This window comes from Sander lucioperca, chromosome 18, assembly GCF_008315115.2.
Source record: "Sander lucioperca isolate FBNREF2018 chromosome 18, SLUC_FBN_1.2, whole genome shotgun sequence".
Taxonomy (NCBI): Eukaryota; Metazoa; Chordata; class Actinopteri; order Perciformes; family Percidae; genus Sander; species Sander lucioperca.
In genome coordinates, this window is record NC_050190.1 from 13,030,553 (window position 1) to 13,057,300 (window position 26,748).

The following is a 26,748-nucleotide window of genomic DNA, read 5'->3' on the forward strand; positions in this document are numbered from 1 at the left end:
GTTTTAATCAGTACTTCTGAATAGTGGCAATAGTAAAGCAGCGGAAAGATGGGTATTACTGCAGCAGCAGAGCTGTTAAAAATGTAAACGTGTGCCAGCAGAACAAAATGATTGGAGCCTGATGATTTTTACAGCTCCCCACAGTTCCTGAACTGCAGTTGGCAATGTAACACAAGGGGGCACAATGAGAGTAGAAGACACAGAGAGAGACATTAAGGAAACAGAGAAGCAGAGAAAATCACAGTTTTTCTGAAATCCTTCAAAGTCAGGCCTTGAGAGGCGTTTTCCTGTTTAAAGATCCATTCAAAGGCAGCATTTTCCCAAGCTGGCAGCATTTGTCTGACTGGTCAAGTGGTCCTAAACATTTCACAATTTTTTCAAAGAACTGTTGAACTGTTGAGAACCACTTAATCAGAGGGACCACACGCTTCTTTAGGGAAAAAAGCCTGTCCTTCAAACTGTTGATTCCACTAGTAAAAGAAAAAAAATAGTTTACTAAAATGATCTGTTTGTAGTAAACGCATCACTACGGCAGATTTTGGACCCTTACAGAAGAAATCTACAAGCTGTGTAAGAGTGCTTACCTGGAGAGGGTGAGCTCTGTCTTCGCGATGGTGTGTCATTGGTGTCATCCCAGCCCAGACTGAATGACTACAGACTTAAGAGACCTTTATATAGGGTTTTGGGGCTAGGTTCATACAAGCCTCTCATTCAAAAGCAGGAATGAGGCCTATGCTGGTCCAACTGGCTGAACTGGGTTCCACCAGCAAGGTGCACAACGGGGCAGCCGCCCTCAAGACAGAGATATCAAATACCAGCCACTGCAGGCTGAGAAGTCACATGGACATAAGGAATTTTAATGTCATCTTTGTCTTATAGGTTTGTCATTTCTGTTTGATATTTCTCTCAGTAAAGACAGTAAGAGCTCAAACAGAAAGCTCCACATTTGGGTTTGATGTTGTATTTCTCCTAAAGGCCTGCTGCTGCAGTCACAATGAATCCACTTATTATTCAGAACACATATCTGTAGAGAACACAAAGGGACTCTGTACACTAAGGGAAATTACCTCCGACAATTGGTTAGACATGCGCTAATTCATACAGAAAACCATGTCAAATCAAGAAATTGTTCAGGAGGCCTTAGCTAGGAGCAGTATATGCAGTTTCATGTGAGTATAGCTTTTGGTGCAAGACAGTAGCAATCACAGGAGACATTGCTTTGAAACTAGAGATTTATTTCTGTTCCTTTTATTTTTTTCACAGGAGGAAGACCACTGAATCACTTTCTTACACACACATTTGCAATACAAAAGTAGGGAAATAACAGCATTGGTAACAGCAGGAACAATTTAAAGTAATTAAAATTTTGTTGCACTTTAATATTCATTGATTAAATCAACTTTTTAAACAAGAGTAGCTATGTTTACTCGATACACAACAAAGGAAAGCAAAGCAAGTCCTTTGTTTGTGATCGTGGATGGAAAAGACTATAAAAAAAGACATTCAAAATACAAAATGTAACACTGAAACTGTAGGCAGTCTTTAATTGACTCACACAATAGTCTGAATTTCCATTTCAAAGTCAGATATGCAACTTTTCCAGCTTAGTAATCAGTGTAAGAAACAGGCTGGATGAGTCTGAAAGGTAACTACGGGTTTTTGTAGTACCTGTTTGAACAACAGGAAATGAAGAGCTCTGTTTCAGGAGCAGTGGACAAGTGCTACACTTGGATAACACACCAGGTAATAAAATCCATAAATTATACTTTGTACCCTGTAGTTTCAGATAACATGAATATGTTGTTATAGCAAGAGACATTACTTCATAAAGTCATTTAGCACACCTCCTTCACTGTTGAAGGAGTAATGGGAGCTTTCAGCACTCTCCATGTTAAAACAGCTCAGGTAAGTTTCACCCTTAATCCCTGATTAGACCTTCACATTCAGGATGATATGTTTCATATTACATATACTACTGTGCAACAATCAAACATATACATACATCTAGTGCAGCCCTTTGTGATCAGCTTGCACTTAAAACAGTGGTTACACAATGTTGTGCAATCAATGGGTTTGGAGGGAAACACTGTAAGCAGCGATGGCTTTAAAAAGTATTTAAGCATTCAAAGTGAGAGCAAGTCTGTAACATTCAACAGAACCGTGGATGGTGTGTAGAGGACGGCTTGGGTGGGGGGGTAGATAGGACAATTCCTGTTGGTCAAGGTAGATTCAGCTCACAGTCCTGTCGGGGTGTCGATCCCTTCGGTCTGCGACGGAGGAAAAAAAGAGGCAAGATAAACAGGGAGCACTGGGGAGGTGAGAGGTGTTTCAGTGCTATTAACTACTAGTGTGTACACACAAACACACCCTGGTCAGCCTAATGTAAAGCAGGCTGCACAGGTTTAGCATTCACAGGCATTGGTGGGCAGGCATTAAAAGGTGATCAGACTATCTGACGTAGTTTTGATGAACAGAGAGGTCCAAGGCATGCTTATCTTACTTTTCTTTTTTTTTTAGAAATGCATTTTTCCATAACAATTACAAGTGCTCTTTCGTTCCATACTTTTAATTTTCTTTGCATCGTATTGTGTACGGCCCCATAGGCACTTGATGATTAGGACTGTCGCAGCATGGACAACTGAGACCTTTCTGTGCAGAGTTTGAGGTTCTCCCACTGTCTGCGTGGGTTTCCCCCAGGAGCCAGGTGAAGTGGCAGCTCTAAATTGTTAGGTGTGAATGCGTTTGTTGTGTATACATGTGTGCTTTAGTCCTGTGATAGACTGTGACCTATCCAGAGGTGTAACCTACCTCTTGTGCAATGCATGCTGGGATACACAAGCAGTTTATAAAATGCATGGATGGGATGGATGGATTGATTGATTGATAATAGGCACAAGGGCATGTACAACAAAGAAAAAGAGAGACAAAGCAGCCATGCTAAATTGGATCTCATGCTTAATATGGGAAATGTATAAACTGTGAAACACACGTCTCATCATACTCATAACCAAATACTGTCTGCAATTAAACAAAACAAATGTGTTATTAAGAGGCAATTATACACAGAGAAGTATTCCAATCTGAGTTTTACACTAGTGTGCATATTAAGTTAAAGCTGTTGAGTGTTTGAAAGAAATAGAGATATGAAGCAGCTAGAATGGAAAATAGTGGTTACCTTGGCTTTTTCTCTCTGGAGTTGGACTATATGGTCCACCACTTCCTGCTTGCCAACAGCCTCCTGGGCCTGTGACAGGTGAAAAAGGGTTAATGAGACAGGGTTTTCACTTCATGAATGGTGTTATTTAAAAGTGGAATACGTATCCCTAGAACCCACCACTCTAATTGCTGTCCGTCCATCGTAGCCTGGTTTATTCAGATCAGCTCCGGCAAGACGAAAGATTTCCAGTCCAACCAGGTCAGAACAGGCTGCCAGGCTGACACACACAAGGACATGACAGAGTTAATACGGCAAAGGGCTCAGTTTCCTAAAATCTGTATTATCAACAATCAAATAGCCACTGGCTGAAGGACAAGTTGTGTAAACAGACTTTTTCTAAAACTGGGCCAGCACATCAAGGAAATAAATCAGTAGTGTTGGACCTCAGGAGTCCAATGTTTTCGTATTATCTTCAGCCATGCTCAACGTACCTTACGAAGGCGTGTTTCTGAAACTGTAACTTGGAACTGTCTTGACAAAACCTGTCGGCTATCTCAGGTACATAATAACAGAGGCCAGCCGGTGTGTCGTACACCTGGCGACACTAGAGACATAGAACAGATCCAAAGCTATGCTGCCAGGGAGCATTCCTACAGTTTGTGTGACAGTGGGACAACTGGTTGAGCCTGAGTCAGCTATGTAGCATGGGTCACTGCGATGATGGCTGAGCAACTGATACATTTGTGACTTTGTGTGTCTCACCAGCACAGTTCGGTTCCTGCTTCATCCAACTCATCTTTGGAGAAGTGGGCTCCAGTCTTTCTCAGCAGCTTCACAACCTCCTTCTTCCTACGTTATTTAGAGGACATATATACATATCGATACTTATTACTATATGTAATACATAAATATTACTAGCATATCATTCAGTTAAACACAGCTGATACTAAAAGCATCAGTAATAAATCCTGTTAAAAAGGATAACTTAGATACAATGTTGTTTTTAAACAATTTAATGCCCTTTGACTTTCAGAGCCAGTGTGGCTGGTGATTGTAGTTTGGCATGTAAGAACAAGTTCCTTATCCCCTGCAATGAACCACCCACGCACAAGTCACCTGCAGTGACACTTGGTGACAGGATTTTTTTTTGAAATAAAACAAAAGAGTTTATAAATAAGAGCTGAGCTTGCTATGTAATAAGGTAAGTTACCTAAGAGTTCAAATTGACGCTTAAGTGTTGTTAGGTATGTAGAGGCACAGCCAATGAAACTATTAAAAATGATTCAGCAGACTTCCTGTAGACTGTTAAGAAGCCAGTATCTTTCATCTGTGAAACTGGGAGCAGGTTGGTAGGACTGGTTCAGAGGACACTCCCCATAGTTGTTCCTTAACCCTGCTTTCTGCCACTCCTTATATGGGCATCAAGCTGTAGTGCACTGTAAAATGTCAGTGACATTCAAAGTGTGTGAGACATAGTGACATCCTGACAGCTCAAACTCAAAACTCCAGTTTTAATTACTTAAGAGTCATTTCATGAAATACATTCAGGAAGGGCAAAGTGAGCGGAGATGTGTAGCACAGGAAGTGTAAACGGCAGGTGTTAGCGCTCCAATGCATCCCTCTATCATCACAAAGAAAACAAGTCCTTACTTGCAGTGCCAACCGTTAAAATAGAACAACAGCCATTTGGCACAGCTTTGACATATACAACGTTTTCACCCTGAGGCTCAGCATAGCGCTAAAACTGAAACATTAAGCTTTTCCCTCATAGACATTTACAGCAATGTCAACGAATGACAAAAAAAAAGCTTTGGTTAAAGTAAACACTGTCTAAACTGTCAGATGACAATTAGCCTAATTATTTTATAATTATTGCCTGGCCTCTAAACTTCATTACGAGTTGCTCCCTTGGACTCAACCCCCCTCTGACAGCCACTGCTCCATTCCTGTCATTTAGGTAGTGCCAGATTCTCTACTGTTCCTTGCAGCAGTTCATTTAATGAAGTCCCCTCTATAGCAGCTATTAACAACATATTTTGAGGCAACACTCAATGGTTGCTAATGGCCAAATGGGGGATTTTAAATGTTGTGTTTGGAACTTCATAAAACGACATTATTACTTTAACAGACAGATAAAAACAAACACACCAGGCCTTACTGTTTAAAAAGAGGTGATTCTTACCTGAAGCGTACAGCGTTGCTTAGGGGTGTGTCCCCATAGCGATCTTTAGCATAGACTGATGCTCCAAGACCCAGTAGGTACTCCACCACTTTGTGGTTGCCCTCACAGGCGGCAACATGTAGGGGTGTACGTCCATCATAGTCACACAGACACAAGTTACTGCCCTGTGCCAAAGACAAACATGAAAACATAAGTGTACTTCACCTGGTGGATAGAGGATAGATCTGGTGATATTCTATATTTTTCTTATTGTCAACAAATCTGAAATAAAATGGAAAGACCAACACTACAGTAATTATTATAGTAATAAAGTAAGTGTTATCTGTGAGGCCAAAGCTTTTTCCTACTTTTGCCAGCCATATTCTTAACAGTCCAATTTCTGTAACATTCTGTATTACTGTTGAGCAGCACACATAGAACAGAGGCAACAAATAAATAAATAAGGAGTAGGATAAATGAAAATCAAAGTGAAAAAAGAAATAATCCTTATAGAAAAAGTTCATCACAAGCAGGGGAAATGTATAAAACAATTACAAAATTGAGCACATTTAGTAGCACATTTACACGTTAAATGTGTCCATAGAAAGGCTAATCCAAGCAGCGACTGCATACAAGTTGAGCCACATACAAACACGTGACCGCTGGGGCAACTCTAGGCCTGCCTTACCAGACCAGCCTCATGTTTTGTTTGCTTGTGTGCCTGTGTGTTTCCAATACCCTTCTAATACAGGAATAGCGACCCTGGAAATCTGTTGAACCTGGGTGCGTTGACCGTACAAAACGAACATGATCGAGATAAGCCTGGTTAAATGCTGCTCTGCTGGCATAAAAGTTTTGCGCAAAGCTGTGTTTAGAGTGTCATAGCCTCAGAACGCTTTTAATTTTGATGGCAATAGGCTGACAGGGCAAATTTCCCTGTGCAACACTTCCCTGAAACAAAGGGTGTGTGTATGAAAGGGTTCAGCCGGCAATGGTTATCAACTGTACATGTGTAGTTGAGATTGTAGGGTTGCTCACCATTTCCTTTAGGGCTTCCAAGGTCTCTATGTCTCCAGTCTTAGCAGCAGCACATGCCAGTGAGGGAGTCAGGGCATCACGGATGGCTTCCAGCTCCTGTACACACCACAGACTTTAAATCAGAAAACTTTCAAATAAAGATGTTCATATGCCATTTTTTCCTTCCCGATACTGATTCCGATACCTAAACTTGCATCGGCCGATACCAAGTTAACAATCCGATAACACTGCATTCAAAATAAAATATATATATATTTTATTTATATATTAACAGCTGTATACTACTAACACTGTATGAATGTGATATGATTGCTATCATTGTTGTATGGCCTGGCTTGGATCCCTTTGTAAAACATGAACAAATACATAAAGAATGAACTTCATTTATTATCTAGTTTGACAGTCAGTCATAACTGATACAGAACATAAATAAATAAACCTAGAAATACAGTAAATAAATAACTAAAACCCGTGCATCAATTTAATTAAATAAAAGACATTTAGCATTTGAAATAGTACAATAACAGTATAAAACGGTAGTGAAACTGATATTGGCAACACTAGTGCCACCCCTTGAAACGGAAGCTTTGCTTACTGTACACATCACAGTTTCACTGGTGGGATTTTCCAGTGTAAATTATTGCCAAATTGCGAGCATTTTGCTAACATTAGCTCTGACAAACATTACACTCTGACACAGCGCTGTGGAGATAGGCCTAGCAATACGAGACTGGTTCCGGTTTGGTCTGCTAACAAGCTAGCGGAGAGCTAATGTTAGCAAACGGCCGTTGTTATCCGGGTGAAATTACTTTAAAGTTCATTTTTTAGGGGCTAAATTATGTGGTTTCGGATGGGTGCATAGATGTTTGGTGAAGTGACAGGTAGTCACACTGTTGAAGTCTGTGTATGGGCGGTGCCCTCACCTCCTTGCAGCTGATGCTAAGAAACTTGGCGATGGCCTGGATGAAACGGCTATCTCTCATACACAGCTTGGCTCCTGCTAACTCGGCACTCATCTCACCTCGCAGGTTCTGAGCCATCATCTAGAACACACACACACAAAACACACCCGAGCTTCACTCTTTTTCTGATGATTATAATTAATATTATACATCTCTGTTAAAAGCAAAATTACTTTTGAAACTAGGCACTGACCTTTTTCTTGGCATCAAGACATAGGTCTTTCTTGGCCAATACGTAGGACAGCTTTGAAAGGGCAGCCTCTGGAGTCATATCACTGCCAGGTATCAGCCCTGCTTTCAGCAATACCTGAGAAGTCAAGTATATATATATATATATATATATATATATATATATATTTTTTTTTAAATTATTTTTATTGGACAGTCTGTCACAAAATGTCGTAAAAATGGGTTAGTATTGAGTAGTAGGTGACATGCCGTGCCAGTGTGGTAAAATGGAGACACGGTCCCCCTCAGACACTGGGTGCAGTTCATGATGATGACACCACGGGCGGTGGCCTCCTTCAGCTCAGCCAACAGGTCATCTCGGTTATCGGGGGCATTTCCACTGCCGTAGGTCTCCAGGACCACACCCTCCATGGGCGGCTGCAGGAAAGCCCTTATCTGGACACAGAGATGCCAAGGCTTTTTAACTGTGAACAATCAATTTGAAGAATTAGTATTCCATGTTCTTTTTCCTGCAGTGCCTTTCACACCAATCCACTCTCTTAAAAAGCCCATCTGGTGACATCTATGCAACCAGTATCTCAGTCGCTGGTTGGCTAGCAGGGAGGCCCTATACCACATCATTAGCCATGGCATATGACTACAATGGCAGAAATGGCAGGAAGGAGAGCAATTAATTTAAAAGGGGCTAGCAAGCATAAAGTCACTTGGCAAGACCAGAGCAGTAACCATTAAATGTTAGAAGAAGGTGACACTAAAAGTGCCAGGTTTGGTCAGTATTTTTTGTGATAAGCAGTTTAATAAATTCAAATTTTTGACACAGATTACAAATGAAGCTCTTATATAGCAGAGACAGGGGGCACACGAGAGCCTGGTGCCTAATCAACACAGTGCCTCATAAAGGCAGTTAAGGCTGTAAGAAAGTCTTGATAGCCAAGCTGGGCAGCGGGAGCAGATTGAGACAGTAAAGTTACTCTCCCAGCAGCTTCTGCATGGGGAGGTGCAGCTAAATGTTACAGTATCTACACCAGGGGGATTGGTCATGGCCCATAACTCCTTCTCATCTTTCTCTTGCTGAGCTTTGATGGCAGTTTACATGACCGGGAAGGTAACAGAAGATGGTTAATAACACAATTAAATTAAAGTTAACTATATTTTATTGCAGTTAGACAAAACAGCCGTTTTGAGCAGTTAATCTTTAAAGAACATATCTTTGATTCTTTTTTTAAATTGCAGCATGCTGGTCAAATTTTTAAATCTACTCCTTTCATAATTTGACTATATCATTTGGTGTTGATTTGAATTTGTTGTGTTATTACCCATAAATAAAGAAAAGACATCAGATTATATTCTTAACATAAGGTGAATTGTAATATTATGCAAACAAATAATATAGCAGTTAATAACTGATCTGTAATGTGATTCTTTTCGTTTTGTACCACAAACAGTCTGGACATATCAGTCAAGACTGTGCAAGAAGCAATACATCGAACTTTGAGCAGCTGAATAAAAAAATAAAATAAAAAAGACATACTAATTATTCTGTTGTGTATCATAGCAACCAAAGACCAAGGACGACAAGTGCCCTCTAGACAGCTGGCTGTGACAGAGAGAGTAAACACCTCTGGTCCAGTTCAGGGGCTGATCGACTTACAGTAGCAGTGGTGATCCCTGGGAACAGCCTGAGCAGGCCCACGTTCCTGTTCAGCTCAGGGCTGACTTGAAACTTTGCTGTGGTGTTTGCCCTCCACACCGTATCCCAGTTGACTTAAAGAAAAGATGGAGAAAACAGATTAGAAAAGTGACATTTATTTTTCACATGAAGACAGACCCATTACACCACACTGGCTTACTTGTAATTCCCACTTCAGCAGTGGCCAAAGGGGTCAAGTTAGGAGAGGCGAATGCATTGAAACTCTCAGTATCCACCTTGGTCGTACGATTCCCTCTGTAGAGTTTGTTGTAAAAATACAGGCACACCTGAATAGAGTCAAATACATATTTGATGCACAACATTTGCTCTTCTACAAAGACAATATCATTTGAATATTGCAGGACTCAACATATACATGGAAACCTGTGTACACAGTCTAAAGATGGCATCCTTTTTTATTAAAACTCACTAGTCAGAGAAAACATATTAGCCTGTTTAGTACACTCCCTCAATGCAGTTAAATTAAAGTAAATGGACAACATTTTGACTGCACTTCAGTTGTAGATAGATAGACATAGATAACGCTTTCAGTGTTCCTGTTCTGGTAGTAGTTGTCCAGTATTGCGAAACACTGTCATTAGAAAGCATTAGCAAATCGTTTAGGAGAGCTTTTGTTTCCTTTTGCATGTCAATAGTGTCGACACCAGTCTTTGCCGAACACACTGTATTTTATCAACATGACAAATATATAGGGTTATTTTCATTTATCAATTAATTTAGAATTCATTTAATTTATGATTTATCAACCCTATATATACTATTTTGATAGTAATAAAGGAAAGTTCACAAAAGAAAGCCACTACAGGTAATCATCATATTTACTCTGTTTCTCTCCTACATTCACAAATACAGCAATTCTTTTTTTAATTTTCCCTCTTTGAGGCTGCCAAATTAAAATTAAATGTCTCTAATAATCTAATATCATGTAGGTGAGTAGCATTTATGTTCCATCTCCATTTCTTTACCTCAGGAATGACAAACTGGCCAGCAATCAGCAGCGCCCCCAGCAGGTTGTCTCTGCCATCATTCCTCATCTCATAGATCGGCACCTGAAGACAGAATAGGTCTTGTTCTTAAGAGGGCAATAAATACTTAAAATGCTTACATTGTTTGTTTTTTGTTTGGACCCTTGAGGACAGCAGATCTTACCTGTGATCCAGTGACAATGATTGGTTTACCCAAATGTTCACACATGAAGGACAGGGCAGAGGCTGTGTAAGCCATAGTGTCTGTGCCATGGAGGACCACAAAACCATCATAGCTTTCATAGTTTTTCTAAACAAAAAAAGACCACATAGTGTGAATAATTTAAATTGCAGCTTAAATACAATTTTCTACCATATTCTATGTTGTATTTTCTGAGCAATATGAATATTATAGGATTGATTGATTAAATTATGAGGTGTTTGTTTAGAAACAGAGTCAATCAAAAACCTAACAATTGAAAATACATCCAGCAGTAAGTACCTCAATGTCCTTTCCAATTTTAGCCCAGTCTTCTGTGGTCATATTAGAGGAGTCCAGCAAAGGGTTGTACTCTAAAATAGTGTAGACTATCCTCTTCTTGTCTTTACTCAGGCTGGAAGAGAGAGAGGTTACTTATGAGTTTATGTCGTTATAAACGCACATTCATTTAATTATCTTTTTTTTTTTTTGCGGTTTAGTTTTTGCAAGCGAAGACGTTCACTACAAAACACAAAGGTCACGTGGTTAAACGAAAGATTATTATCTTCACTATGACGAATGATTATTTGTCTTCCTTGTGCTCGTTTAACAAAGTTGGATCAAGTTCTGGTTATATTTGAGAAGTGAGTTTAAAGAAGAAAAGGGGAATGCTAAAAACCAAACTGACTTTGCGAAGCGAGACAAAGTCTATTTAGCCGGGCCTTCTGTCTCAGCAGTGGGGTGCCAAAACACAGAGGGAGAATTTTAGAAGTGTAAAAGGGAGGGGCATGGTTGGCACTGTTAAAGAGAGCAGCACTTTAAATGTGCCATTTTTCCTTTTCCACAGTAAAGCCTTAATGTTCTGTGGAACTTTAAAGTTAAAGCAACAAAAGCAGTTTAGAGTCATTAAAACCACTGAGGACAGTGAGTTGTTTCCATTCAGTCTCTGCTTTTTCTGACATGAAATGTATCTTGCACTGTATGAAGACCATAAAACCAACTGTATTCTAGGGTATAGATAAACAGTCATGATAATAAGGTGCAGTGTTTATCGATTCTAACATGATTTTGCCTATACTACATATTATTAAGTTCTCTTCACAGTGGTCTGCAAATACTGTAGAAACAATATGATTATGTCTGGTTTAACTCTCTAGGACGAAAAATGAAGAACACACTGCATGACAATCTTTAAATTCATTATAGGTGACAAATATTCTGAATTAGCAAATGACAATTACCTTTGTTCTTACTGTACAGTGATTTACATGCAAGTAAAACAAAAGACTCAGTGATCACCACTGACCCTGCATAATGCTCACATGATGGTTACACTCTTCCAGGTACCCGATAATTACACTTTACTTTAAATATTAATGGAAGAAAAATAAACCCAGATGGCTGTGACACATGTAAAAAAAAAAAAAAAAAAAAGATACATTTTATGCGTTTGTGTGCTGACTGAGCAGGGAGGAATTCTGGGTGCACTTACGGCAAGACCAGGGTCTCATCTCCATAGTACTCAGACAGGCGGGTCTCCTTGGCATACTTCTCATCGTGGAAGAAGGGCAACTTGCGTAGGTTCTTCACAAATGCATTGGGTTCTGGGCTTAACCCTGTGGGTTACAGAAATAGAAAAAAGGGGGGTATTGTAACATTTCATAGCTTGCTCTCTGTGGGATTACTGTTAATCAGTAACAGTTAAAGAGAATAGTACAGGGGATTTAAAATCATCTCAACACCAAACATCAGTCTCATACTGAACCCTAGTGGTAAATGTAAGAAATGACACTTGCAGGGGCTGAAAGAATTTATAAGAATCATAACTAAAAAGGAGATTCCCTTTATTTATGATTCTTATAAACCTTACAGCACACAATCTATCAGTGGTTCGAAGTAGACTCAACTCATTTTTCAGGAACTGGGACATAGCCTTGGTTTGGTCGTGTGGCAGATTAAAAGACCCTGGCTAGAAACAGAACAAATGTGGAGAGACAGCGAGTGTTTTTATTACTGACACTGGCAGTCGAGTGGCACCTCAGTTGAAAGCGTGTGGCAGGTTTTAGAGAGCTGTCAGGACAAACGAGCAGCACTCGTTCGGCACATGACAAGAAGCTGCCGAGCGGCACCATAGTGGCAATCTGTCTGCATTTATGGAACGCTGCCTTGATTTGCTAATTTACAGGGATAACCCACAGGAGTGTGTGCATGGTTTGTTGTCACAACGGGTCAACTGCTGTTAGTCCATTTTAGGAGTTGTGTTGAGCTTAAATTTTTTAGGTTTTCATTAATTTTATTGACTTACTTTTATTTATTTACTTCCGCCAAGGAGGTTATGATTTCACCCGTTTTGAAATAAAAAGTAACAAAATACACTCTTTACTAACACTTAGGTTTAGTCTTTTTTTTTTTTTATTATAAAAAAAACAAACAAAAAAAAACATGTGGGCTACTTAATGAATTCAAAATAATAATCCTGTTTACACATTTTTAGTTTCAAACTTGTTTGTTTTTCACTTTTTCATGACATCTAAGCAGCAGCTGAGTAGTCTGGCTTGCCGGACGTAAAGTGCTGCTATAAAGCCTGACATCTCTCACAGCTACACCAAGCCCTTGCCTCCTAGTACTATTAAGAGTAAAAGCCAGGACATCACTGTGGATGAATGGGTCATAGACAGGACTGTCACTCAGGAGACTGAGATTCGTATCCCGTGAGAAAAGTATTTTTAAACTTAGCTGACTTATTATTTTCACTATAGTTTGGTTAGGTTTAGGCAACAAAACAGGGTGCTAATGGCATTGTTGACTAATACATCAAATTAATCTAACTAATCAAAGCTACTGACTGCTAACATCTATGCAACAGCAGCTAGATTGACTCTTGACACTGTCAACTGTGGCACTCCTGTAGCAGCTTGGGGCATCTAGTGATGGGTGAAATCACAACCACCTTGGTGGAAATATAAATAAAATGAATGAAAAACAAAAAGTAGAGCTTTATAAAAATCATAAACCAACTTACAAATCATGCACACAAAACTCCTGTAGGTTTTTGCAGGAAATTTGCTACAAATTGCCACTGTGGTGCCGCTCAGCTTGGCAGATTGGCGGGTGCCGAACAAGTGCCACTCGCTTGCCACTGTCCAGAAACCTGCCACTCACTTTCCACTGCGGTGCCACTTGCTTGTCAATGTCCTGACATCTGCCTGCCACTGAGGTGCCAGTGCCACTCGGAGGATCTCAACCTTGCTGCAAATGTGAAAGACACTATGATGTGTGGACCTACATATCCACAATTAAGTGTGATTTATCTCCAGGGCATTTAATTTAGATTCAGAGTCAAACCTTCAACAACAATACCATTTTATTATAGCATTGTCAAAACAACAAACACCTTTAGGTATAGTAAATAAGAGAATGTCCAGATGTCGCCCAATGCCCTTATGTCAACATCTAGTTATTCATTGAGAGAGATCTGTGAGGTCACTCAAGCTAAAGGAAAGTTGCATCATGAGGGGCAGCTTGTACAGTAACGTTAGTTAGCATTGGGAGCATTGCCTCCCTAAAATATTTACAAACTCAATGCATTTTAGTTGGATGTCTAGGTTGAGTCGAATTTTCTTATTAAAGCTAAATGTGCTGGTTCTGATCATCACTGAACTAACCAAGCTTAAGCTTGTAGTTGGCGCGACTACAAGCTCGCGAGTATGAAGCGACTTACTGTTCGCCTCATACTCGCAGTAAAATGAGAACATGCAACGTGCCTGCTAAAAGCAAGACATTTGTTGTGCTAGCGAGCTTCCACACTGTAGTTGCCCAAGAGCATAGGGCAGAGATAAAACAATACAGTGAGTTCTGTTTAAGCCATAGCTACCATCAGGATGAGGAGTCATTCCGATGGTTCCTCCGGTGTTGATAACCAGGACTCGCTCCTCGATATATGAAGTCACCGGCTCAATGATCTCGATCGAGGTGCAGCTCGATAACATTCTCCTTCGGCATGGATGCAGCGAAATCGTTCTCGTAGGACTAACATCGCTCGATTCTGTCAACTCGAGTGTAGGCTGTGATAAAGCCCGGGAAAGCATTGTCATGTTGCTGCTGGAATCCACCATGATGACTTACAAGTGAGCCCGGTGCTGCCCCTTTAAAAGCGCGTGTTGCTAGTGTTAAAAAAAAAACAGTGGTCTTCAAGTGCTGCAACGTTGAAAGAAGGTACCGTTTCTTCGGGCTTTTATACAAAACTGCAGCTTCCATCGTTATCATGTGATGTATTAAACATAGGGCGGTGCCATCGTTTTGATTATACACTTGTAGCCAAGCCCCCAGGAAGAGCACCGAGTCTAAAAGCCACCATGGGCTTAGCGGATAACGGTGGTACTGCACCCCATGGCCCAGAAAGACTTTTCACATAGACTTTGCATGGCGAAAGAAACGTCTGTGTTTCAGCGGATAATTTGTTTCTGGGTATATCAACTTACCAGCCCGAACACTGAAAGGGTCCTTGTTTAAAACGTTACGTTTTTAACATTTTTAACATTCACTAAAGGCGAATCCAGAATTATTAAATTTGGCATGATGAACGCGCATAGTGGACGCGAGCAGAGCCGCGGGACTGCGCCCGCCCGCTCACATGACTGTTCTCCCTAGCTCATGTAGCTAGCTGTAATAATGGATATAGCTAATGGTTGTAATTCACCATGTGTTCTATTAATGGCGTTTTTCCATTACATGGTACCTGCTCTACTCGCCTCGACTCGACACATTGTGCGTCCGTTTTCCATTGCAGATTTTAGTACCGCCTCAGCGTGGCTGGTCGTATGCCGGCTCGACGCACACACCAGCGCACAAGTATAACATCAGGCCACTTGAGCTTGTTTTACAGTTCTGTGGAGGCTCCACGCAGGCAGAGCTTTCACCGTAGCCTATGTAATATGTGGCCTGATGTATACATTTGTCAGCTGGTGTGTGCGTCGAGCCAGCATGTGTGTGTGTACGTAGGATACGGTGAAAGCTCTGCCGGAGCCTCCGCAGAACTGTAAACAAAAGCGGCGCCGTAGTAAACTGCCTTGACCTAACGCGACACACACACAGAACGTCGAAGGTGTGTGTTGTTGCCAGAAGACACATTTAGTTTCTAAAGAAGCTGGAGGCAGCAAAAAAACTACCTGTTAGCAGGTACCAGGTACTTTTTTTCTTAATGGAAAACCAAAAAAGGCGAGTCGAGCAGGTACCATGTAATGGAAAAGCGCCATAATACGTCCATGGTATTATCTTATGAAGTCATGATACATCCCAGGGAATTCAGTGCTTAATTTGTAAAGTGGGAGATCCCGGAGCGCAGAGGGGGGGTGGATCCGGCGACTCAAAACGGGGGTTGGAGGTAACTGAACCAAAATAAAAATTACACCTGCCTACGTAGCTTCTGACTCTGACTAAAAAAGCCTAAACAACGCTGTGTGTACATCAGGGCAATGTTTATTTTTATTTCAGAACGTGCACTGCATCGGTGCGAAATGTAAAAAAAATTAAAAATACACTGCAACGATCGTTTTCAAAAGCAGCAACTATCCATCGGACAATTAAAACATAAAACCCACCGTGGTCTCCACATTCTTGATCGGCAGAAACGATTTTTGATGGTTTGGGATCCGACTGGCCAGCGTACTTGAAAAAGTTAAGCAAACTTTGTTGTCTTTTTGACATTTTTATCCTCAACCAGCACAAGCGCTTGTGTCACTTGAAGTGCAGCGCCGCGCTGTTGAAGTGCCGATCCCCTCCCTCCGTCCCTCTCCCCCCTCTGTCTTACCCTGAAAATTCACCTCAAAACGCATTGAAAATGCAAACACAAGACTTTTGTGGAACTCCAATGGGGAATCAAGACTAACAAGACAGATAACAACATTGAACACTACGCAAACAGTAGTTTATTTTTTTCATTTAGGCGACTAATTTTTCATAGTGACACAGGAGGTGCCGAATCCAATAAAAAAGGTTCCGGATCCAACGTCGGCCGGAACATGTTCCTGCGTGTTCCGGTGTTGCACCGAAAGCTGTGACCCATCAGGATCTGTGACCGCAGAGGGCGCTGCTGCACATCGTCTGCCCGTGCGTGGTAGACAACGGAGGGCGAAGAAGAGCGTCTACGTAAACAGCGTAAACATTAATACATTATATCGACGGGTGCAAGCTGTATGATTATTCGTGGGTTGTTATTGCTTCCTAAGGAGAAAGAGTAAACCGCTGGTGACCATAATAACCACCTCAGTAGTAACATATGTTTATCAGAAAGTAAATAAAATATATTAAAGTACATTTTCTCTGAAATGTTTCTATTTCTTTTTGACTGTATGTACGAGTTACATTTGTAATAACCTACCTAAAAATAATCATATTCTACTGTAAAGAAAAGAGAACTAAATAGTTAATGGACCAGCACATTGGTAAGTTGTCAGAATGTGTGGCCTCACTGTAACTGCTTAATGAATGAGTCAAACTTCAAAATATTGTTTGGGGTAGTCATGCCATCTCTTCACACTAATATGGACACATATTTTCTTATTTTGAGTCATCACAGAGTGAGTATCTCAGAGGTCACCATATATGACAATGATCAGCCGTCAGAATGTGTGGCCTCACTGTAACTGCTTAATGAATGAGTCAAACTTCAAAATATTGTTTGGGGCTAGTCATGCCATCTCTTCACACTAATATGGACACATATTTTCTTATTTTGAGTCATCACAGAGTGAGTATCTCAGAGGTCACCATATATGACAATGATCAGCCGTCAGAATGTGTGGCCTCACTGTAACTGCTTAATGAATGAGTCAAACTTCAAAATATTGTTTGGGCTAGTTATGCCATCTCTTCACACTAATATGGACACATATTTTCTTATTTTGAGTCATCACAGAGTGAGTATCTCAGAGGTCACCATATATGACAATGATCAGCCGTCAGAATGTGTGGCCTCACTGTAACTGCTTAATGAATGAGTCAAACTTCAAAATATTGTTTGGGCTAGTCATGCCATCTCTTCACACTAATATGGACACATATTTTCTTATTTTGAGTCATCACAGAGTGAGTATCTCAGAGGTCACCATATATGACAATGATCAGCCGTCAGAATGTGTGGCCTCACTGTAACTGCTTAATGAATGAGTCAAACTTCAAAATATTGTTTGGGGCTAGTCATGCCATCTCTTCACACTAATATGGACACATATTTTCTTATTTTGAGTCATCACAGAGTGAGTATCTCAGAGGTCACCATATATGACAATGATCAGCCGTCAGAATGTGTGGCCTCACTGTAACTGCTTAATGAATGAGTCAAACTTCAAAATATTGTTTGGGGTAGTCATGCCATCTCTTCACACTAATATGGACATATTTTTTTATTTTGAGTCATCACAGAGTCAGTACCACTACTACTGAGAGTGTAACAGCTTTCATCACTCCTGTGAACAGGTGGTTTTCAGCAGGGCAGGTCACATATTTTGATAGGCCTACTGTCAAATTACGTTACCCCAGGTCTATCGTGATTTTGCCAGGGGAAAAGCATTTGGAATGTTCAGGTGTGGTCACATGGTCTGACGACATTTGACAGCGATACGAATAGAGAATACAGAATTGTGTAGCATCCATCCACAGGTATCCATCGACTAATAAAAATAAAAATAAAAAATGGATGCAACTGAAATTGAGCAGCTGAAGGTTTTCTTGCTTCATGGGCAGTTCCCAGAGGGAGCTGACAAGCACCAACGTTTTTCATTAAAAAGAAAAGCGTCCAATTTCTCCGTGATGGGTAAGTAGCCTATCGTTAATTAGTAGGCTAGGCTATGGCCTAACAGTTACCGTGAGATAATTGTGTTTACAAGTAAACCTCGGTGAAATAAGTGCATATCACGTACATGTAGTTCTAAATATAACTGCAGCATTATTTTACGTGCTCAAATTTAGAAATTGTAAAATCATTAACTCCAGGTTCATGCTGGAAACCGTTCTTTTTCCATGCAGTAGCCTATATGAACTTGATCACGCATCCAAAACCACCAGGATGTCAGGCTTAATGAATAGGCCTAGCCTATATCTTCTGTGCATGCATGTACAGATGCACAATTTTCACAAAAGTTGCATACATAAGCATAAATGATTAAGTATGTCACCGTTTTTGAAAATATTAACTATTTAAATAGCGGTCAGTTACACTGACTTACTCCCTTAAATTCTCTTTATTAATCCAGTTCTTCTAAAAAACATTGCTCTCCAGAATTCCTTTGCAAAATATCATTTAATATCAAAGGTATCTCGTCATCTTATGACTGATGGATTAACTGCCGCCTCTCATTACTATATCTAGTACATTCTTCAATAACATGTTCTATGGTTTCCTGTGTTAAATACACTACACATACCATCAGCATGTTTTTACAACTATCTTGTGCTATTATTCCATGCCACTTGTTGCAGGACAGTAGACAAGTTGTTGCTCCAACTTCCTCGCCCCAATTATTATGTTCCACCTGCTTTAAGCATCTATGAGTATGACCAATTACATATGATATTCCACAGAAAACCAGCTTTATTACATCAGGAGGAAGGGCACACTGTTGGAAACTGCCAGCAAAGTTGTGAGCACAGCAGAGGAGGCAGATCAAATCTTTCGTGAATTTCACTGTGGAGACATCAGTGGGCATCCAGGCCAGTTGAAAACAAGAGATGCCATATCGCAGCGTTTCTACTGGCCTGGCATGTCAGCAGACATAGAAAAATGGGTAGGCTCCTGCACTGTAAAGAAGACATAGATGGATGGTCCAGTTTGAGGACATTGTTAACTGAATAAATTGAGGACATTGTCATTGTCATTAACTGAATAAATTGGCTTAATACATTAACATCTGTATTCCCTAAATAAATGTTTGCAGGTGTCACAGTGCACAGAGTGCCAATCAAAGAGGAAATCTATCAAACTCCAACCAGAGTTCACCCAAATAACGGTATCAACTCCAGAATTTCATTTAAAACAGAGTAGTTATAATAGCTGAAAACTATTTTGTTTATTATGTGAACATTATCTATTATTATCTATTAACAGACAAAGGCTCCATTTGAATTGGTGGGGATGGACCTAATCGGGAAGTTGTCAAAAACGGACAATGGCAATCAATACATCTGCGTGATGATTGATTACAGAACCAGATGGGCGCAGGCATACCCCATGAAACAAAAAAATGCCGTGGAGGTCACAAACTGCCTCCTTAAGTTTGTGTATCAGTTTGAGGTTCCCAAAAGAATACTGACAGACAATGGCAGGGAGTTTGTCAATAATGTAAGTAAAGTGTTTTCTGATGTAAATGTAAATGTACAATGGTTTGCTGTGGCAAGAGTTACATGGATGCTTGCATGTCTTCTGTAGATCAACACAGAGGTATGCAACAAGCTGGGGATCAAGAGGAGCCTGTGCGCCCCCTACCACCCGCAGACGAACGGACTGGTGGAAAAATTTAATGACACCATTCAGAAGTAAAATATTATTACCATATAAAAGTAAAATATGATGCGATAGCTACTTATGTCATGACGCCTTGGCATCAAAGTGGGGGGGGTGGCTTGAGGGGAAGAGGAAGCACTGGCATTAGACTTTGGCCTCCCCAACCTGTCACAAACACACACACACACACACACACACACACACAGATAATTGATTTTCAGTTTTGTTCTATAGTTCTGTTCAACATCGTTAACATAGCAGTGTAACAGTAACAATTACACTATCACTTTTTCAGTGCTCTTGGGAAACTTGTCAAAGACAAGCCCAATAACTGGGATAAATATTTGGATCCTGTTATGTTTGGCTTGCGGACCAAGAAACAGCTGACAACGCAGTTTTCCCCCTTCCACCTGATGTTTGGAAGGGAGGCACGTTATCCGTCTCAGGTCCCTGAGCGTTTTCAGGTGAAATAACATTTACAGACTTGGTCAAATGTCCACTGAAACATAATATATACATTTAACAGCTGTGACATATAGATTACATCTTTACTTACATGTCTCCACAGATGCAGCACTCCATGGAGAACGATTTCCTGGCTGAAGAGGTGGCCATTGACATCCAGCGCCACGAAGAGATCATGAGGATTGTGGAGGAGAACACTAACAAGAAGCAGGACAGAATCAGGGGAAGGACAAGACAGAAGGGTCTTGTGTTACCAGTTGGGGCCCTGGTATGGCGAAGAAATGTGAGGAGCCAGCAGAGGAAAGGGGGGAAACTCGACCCCGAGTACTTGGGACCTTTTACAGTGGCCAAGGTCGACGGGAAAAGTGTGGACCTGATCGACACCAATGGCCGCACTTTCCCCAAGGTCAGCATCGACCACTTGAAAATGTACGTGGAGGAGGTCCCAAGAGTGCCACAAAGGCTAAAAAGGGCACCACCCCCTGTTAGCACCTCGACCCCTGTTACCTCCCCACCCCCTGTTGGCTCCTCGAACCCTGTCACCTCCCCAGCCCCCACGGATGAGGATGTGGATGAGGGAGAGGATAATGATGCGGATGACGCCTCCCCAACCCTACCCCCTTTTAGCACCTTGACCCCTCTTATCCCCCCAACCCCACCCCCTGTTGGCTCCTCAAACCTTGTCACCTCCCCAGCCCCCACGGATGAGGAGGATGAGGAGGATGAGGAGGATGATAAGGATGAGGAGGATGAGGAGGATGAGAAGGATGAGGAGGATGAGAAGGATGATAAGGATGAGGAGGATGAGAAGGATGATAAGGATGAGGAGGATGAGGAGGATGATAAGGATGAGGAGGATGAGAAGGATGAGGAGGATGAGAAGGATGATAAGGATGAGGAGGATGAGGAGGATGAGAAGGATGAGGAGGATGAGGAGGATGATAAGGATGAGGAGGATGAGAAGGATGAGGAGGATGAGAAGGATGAGGAGGATGATAAGGATGAGGAGGATGAGGAGGATGAGAAGGATGAGGAGGATGATAAGGATGAGGAGGATGAGGAGGATGATAAGGATGAGGAGGATGAGAAGGATGAGGAGGATGAAGGATGAGGAGGATGAAGGATGAGGAGGATGAGGAGGATGATAAGGATGAGGAGGATGAGGAGGATGAGAAGGATGAGGAGGATGATAAGGATGAGGAGGATGAGAAGGATGAGGAGGATGAGAAGGATGAGGAGGATGAGAAGGATGAGGAGGATGAGAAGGATGAGGAGGATGAGAAGGATGAGGAGGATGAGAAGGATGAGAAGGATGAGAAGGATGAGAAGGATGACGCCTCCCCCCAGTGCAACCAAACCTCAAACCCTGGGTTCCATGAGCAGTGTAGGTGGACAAAATAAAACTGTAATCATGTTAGCCTATTGAATTTTGTGAAACTCCTTAAACATATCAGCATATTGAAATAGAAATAAATGCCATGTACTTACAAGTAATTGATATCCAAATGTCATGTCATCAAAAGGCATAACAGATGCCTGGGGAGGGAATAAATCCCATGTCCTGCTGTCCCGCATGGGCCCATATAAATTGTTTTATTGGGACATCGCAAGAACTGCCCCGGGGCAAGAGTTGGAGAGTGAGGTAAGCTGTGTTACTGGTTGCACTTTAAGGGAAATCTGAAATGTACTTGTATAGTCATATTGAAATAAAGTAATTAATTTATACTTACATAATTCATACATCACATGACTTACAATTATTTCCCAACCCTGTACTTACACTTCAGGTGATCAACGCACTGATGTCCAAGATGGTAGCAGAGAAAAACAAGGTGGGGGGGAAGGCCCTATTCATCGATTCATTTGAAATGACTAGGATCTGGGAAGGAAAGGGGTCAAGATTGAAGGTAGGCAGAGTTGAGGTTAGTTCTGTAAAAAGAGTCCAACTTTGATGATGTCATGTAAGTGATTCTGTAAATGCTCCTGGTCTTTTGTAGTGTGATCCCACCCAACACGACCTAATTATGGGTGCTGTCCATGAGCCAGGCCACTGGATATTAACTGTAAGTGCAAGTACTTGGTCTTGTGCATGCACACACACAGAGAAATACACAATGGTCCAATGGGGGCCACCTCAGAATTGCAGGGCAAACCCAAACATATTTTTCAGTTGTTTTATTCAGACAAAATATGTTGAAGACAATGTAAGCATGTGACTGTCTGATTCTTTAGGTGATCTTTCCCAAGGAAAGACGCAGTATTGTGGTGGACCCCCTGGGCAACGATGAACACAAGGTCCAACAATGTTTGCAGTCTACAAGGTAAGTCATAAAAACCATGGTAAAAAACTTTCCCTTAAAAACAAATATTTGAGAATGTATTCTCATATGTCATGGTGTTGGTGTACCAACAGGGCATTCATCCGGAAGAAAGGGTGCAATGTGTCGAGGTGGACAGCCGGCACTGTTCCACACACCCTGCAGGGGGATGGCAACTCCTGCGGAGCCTTCGTCCTGAAAGTAAGTTTGTTGTTTCTGTGTAGGCTGTGTGGTTCCAAACAATGCAAAAGTGTTGAACGTATGTCCAGTTGACCAAACAGCTAATTAAGTTTTTGTCACATTAGTATGCTGAGAAGATACTGAACGATGAGCCACTGATATTCTCCAATAGAAGAGCAGCAGTGGCTGGCTACAGGAAGGAGGTGGCCAGGGCACTTTTGAGGAAGTCTGGTAATGTAGCTTATATTCTGGTCTATAATCATGATGCATGTATTCCTACAAATATTGACAAGTGTTATTGTATTTGTATTGTATTGACACAATTGTTGACAAGTCTTATTGTTGGCACTGATGACCAGATGACCTTCGTGAGCTGTGCCACCATTGTGGAGAACACAACTGTTTCTCTGAAGATGGAGAGATAACCAAATGGGTAAAGGATGCCATTATGATACTTCAATTATAGCGTCTATTTTACTATGTATTTCAAGTATTTACTCTCAAATGGTTGCTATGTTGTCTTCACCTTTGTTGTTACAGGTCCAATGTGACACATGTGACCGGTGGTTCCATATGACATGTGTTAAACACCATGGAAGCCCCGGCAGAAAAGCATTCAGTTGTGTTGCATGTACAAGTGTGTAAATTACATGTAGTTCTGTCTTGAAATGGTTTTATGTGTGTATGAGTCAGTTTCTGCAGATTCACAGTGGGGTAACATAAGTAGGCCTATCAAAATATGTGACCTGCCCTGCTGAAAACCACCTGTTCACAGGAGTGATGAAAGCTGTTACACTCTCAGTAGTAGTGGTACTGACTCTGTGATGACTCAAAATAAAAAAATATGTGTCCATATTAGTGTGAAGAGATGGCATGACTACCCCAAACAATATTTTGAAGTTTGACTCATTCATTAAGCAGTTACAGTGAGGCCACACATTCTGACGGCTGATCATTGTCATATATGGTGACCTCTGAGATACTCACTCTGTGATGACTCAAAATAAGAAAATATGTGTCCATATTAGTGTGAAGAGATGGCATAACTAGCCCAAACAATATTTTGAAGTTTGACTCATTCATTAAGCAGTTACAGTGAGGCCACACATTCTGACGGCTGATCATTGTCATATATGGTGACCTCTGAGATACTCACTCTGTGATGACTCAAAATAAGAAAATATGTGTCCATATTAGTGTGAAGAGATGGCATGACTAGCCCAAACAATATTTTGAAGTTTGACTCATTCATTAAGCAGTTACAGTGAGGCCACACATTCTGACGGCTGATCATTGTCATATATGGTGACCTCTGAGATACTCACTCTGTGATGACTCAAAATAAGAAAATATGTGTCCATATTAGTGTGAAGAGATGGCATGACTAGCCCAAACAATATTTTGAAGTTTGACTCATTCATTAAGCAGTTACAGTGAGGCCACACATTCTGACGGCTGATCATTGTCATATATGGTGACCTCTGAGATACTCACTCTGTGATGACTCAAAATAAGAAAATATGTGTCCATATTAGTGTGAAGAGATGGCATGACTAGCCCAAACAATATTTTGAAGTTTGACTCATTCATTAAGCAGTTACAGTGAGGCCACACATTCTGACGGCTGATCATTGTCATATATGGTGACCTCTGAGATACTCACTCTGTGATGACTCAAAATAAGAAAATATGTGTCCATATTAGTGTGAAGAGATGGCATAACTAGCCCAAACAATATTTTGAAGTTTGACTCATTCATTAAGCAGTTACAGTGAGGCCACACATTCTGACGGCTGATCATTGTCATATATGGTGACCTCTGAGATACTCACTCTGTGATGACTCAAAATAAGAAAATATGTGTCCATATTAGTGTGAAGAGATGGCATGACTAGCCCAAACAATATTTTGAAGTTTGACTCATTCATTAAGCAGTTACAGTGAGGCCACACATTCTGACGGCTGATCATTGTCATATATGGTGACCTCTGAGATACTCACTCTGTGATGACTCAAAATAAGAAAATATGTGTCCATATTAGTGTGAAGAGATGGCATGACTAGCCCAAACAATATTTTGAAGTTTGACTCATTCATTAAGCAGTTACAGTGAGGCCACACATTCTGACGGCTGATCATTGTCATATATGGTGACCTCTGAGATACTCACTCTGTGATGACTCAAAATAAGAAAATATGTGTCCATATTAGTGTGAAGAGATGGCATGACTAGCCCAAACAATATTTTGAAGTTTGACTCATTCATTAAGCAGTTACAGTGAGGCCACACATTCTGACAACTTACCAATGTGCTGGTCCATTAACTATTTAGTTCTCTTTTCTTTACAGTAGAATATGATTATTTTTAGGTAGGTTATTACAAATGTAACTCGTACATACAGTCAAAAAGAAATAGAAACATTTCAGAGAAAATGTACTTTAATATATTTTATTTACTTTCTGATAAACATATGTTACTACTGAGGTGGTTATTATGGTCACCAGCGGTTTACTCTTTCTCCTTAGGAAGCAATAACAACCCACGAATAATCATACAGCTTGCACCCGTCGATATAATGTATTAATGTTTACGCTGTTTACGTAGACGCTCTTCTTCGCCCTCCGTTGTCTACCACGCACGGGCAGACGATGTGCAGCAGCGCCCTCTGCGGTCACAGATCCTGATGGGTCACAGCTTTCGGTGCAACACCGGCTCAAATTAAGCCCTGCCAGGGATGTATGTAGCTGTTGTAAAGCCTGTTAGCTACGTGGATGTAACGTCATTAGCGTTTCCCAAACTGGCGGGCTATCGGCTAGCTAGCTGGTTGCTAACATCAGGGGTAGCTAGCATGGCTGTATTAAGATCTATACATAGCTAGCTATATGCCTACATAACGTTACTACAGACATAGTGATTACATCGCCTTGGTTCTCTCTTATACATCCGAGGGCTGTATGCTGTAAAGCTTGTAACGTGGATGAGAGCTGAAGCCATGGATGAGCTTTGTTCACGAAACTGCAGGCTAACAGCTAGCTAGCGCTAGTTAGTAGGTAGCTAGCTAGTAGCACAACATAATTATTAAATCTCCTTGGTTGTCTAGCTAAATACATCTATCGTTTATTTAGCTAAGCATGTAAACAATAGGGAACAACAAAAACAGTGTTTAACGTTAGTGAATATTTTAGACAATGAAAACGGCGAGTTCATGAGTTCGCCACTTGTAAGAGACACGACAGAGAAACTCATGAACGCGCATGTTGCTATCGGTTGCTACGACAACGCAATTGTTGCTAGTGCGCATGCCCATCGTGAGCCAACCAGCGTTATGGGCCAACAATGCGGAAGAGCCGAGCTCCATGTTTGCTTTATGCGCTTTTGAGCACTCTCATTGGAACGTACGGAGCTTCCCGCCGAACACTGTATCCAGTTCTCTTAATACATCCATGCTTGTAGCCTACAGTACTTGAGTCTTCCTTATCTAGGACCCCTATCTATTATTTTGTAACTTGAAACCTGAATCGCCGATGGACAGTGTCCACTCTGACGTCAGTGCTTTGGGGGTGGTTTCAAAGGCAACAAACTTGATGGACGGGACAGTGTCAATGGTGTCTGTCGGTACACGATCCGTTCTGCCTGCACGATCCGTTCTGCACATGCGCAAGATAATACTGTTTTACCGAGGATACGACCTGCACGATCTGTTCCACGCTAGCCTATGGCTAGCCTCCACCGGGAAGCTAACGTTAGTTTAGCTAACAGCTAATTCGGCTAACCGCTAGCTGACAGCTAGATTCAGTCTAAAATAACGTTAACTCAAACGTAATGGGAAAAGCAGGCTACAGCTAAATTAAGACTTCACAGTAATAACAATAAAGACAAGTATTGAGTGATTGTATTTTAAAT

General features: G+C 41.1%; 1 protein-coding gene across 7 annotated transcripts; it reads right to left on the bottom strand.

Moving 5' to 3' along the window:
• Positions 1-1,218: 1,218 nt before the first annotated feature.
• aspg (asparaginase homolog (S. cerevisiae)) lies at positions 1,219-26,370 on the bottom strand. 7 transcript variants are annotated; one of them, XM_031278713.2, is made up of 16 exons: positions 14,257-14,497; positions 11,875-11,998; positions 10,686-10,797; positions 10,368-10,493; positions 10,184-10,267; positions 9,358-9,484; positions 9,159-9,271; positions 7,757-7,942; positions 7,512-7,625; positions 7,280-7,399; positions 6,357-6,452; positions 5,340-5,503; positions 3,920-4,006; positions 3,335-3,434; positions 3,176-3,244; positions 1,219-2,267 (listed from the first exon to the last, which is right to left on the bottom strand). In XM_031278713.2, exons 1-16 carry the CDS (start codon positions 14,495-14,497, stop codon positions 2,235-2,237), a joined length of 1,896 nt encoding a protein of 631 aa, XP_031134573.1. In that variant the 3' UTR covers positions 1,219-2,234. The 7 variants fall into 7 exon arrangements, with proteins under 7 accessions (XP_031134573.1, XP_031134576.1, XP_031134575.2 ...); XM_031278715.2 differs by lacking the exon at positions 1,219-2,267 and adding an exon at positions 2,506-3,018; XM_035994605.1 differs by lacking the exon at positions 1,219-2,267 and adding an exon at positions 26,301-26,370 and having other exon boundaries at positions 3,032-3,244; positions 14,257-14,701.
• Positions 26,371-26,748: the final 378 nt, after the last annotated feature.

What these genes read in the sequence shown, in the direction of transcription:
- aspg (XM_035994604.1), bottom strand. Translation starts at nt 14,497, where the DNA reads ATGGTGGATTCCAGCAGCAACATGACAATGCTTTCCCGGGCTTTATCA. An exon ending in TGGAAGCCCTAAAGGAAATG is followed by an intron (nt 5,504 to 6,356) that starts GTGAGCAACCCT and finishes TCTTTGGCACAG; the next exon opens with GGCAGTAACTTGTGTCTGTG. An exon ending in GCAGGAACCGAACTGTGCTG is followed by an intron (nt 3,435 to 3,919) that starts GTGAGACACACA and finishes TGTGTGTGTCAG; the next exon opens with CCTGGCAGCCTGTTCTGACC.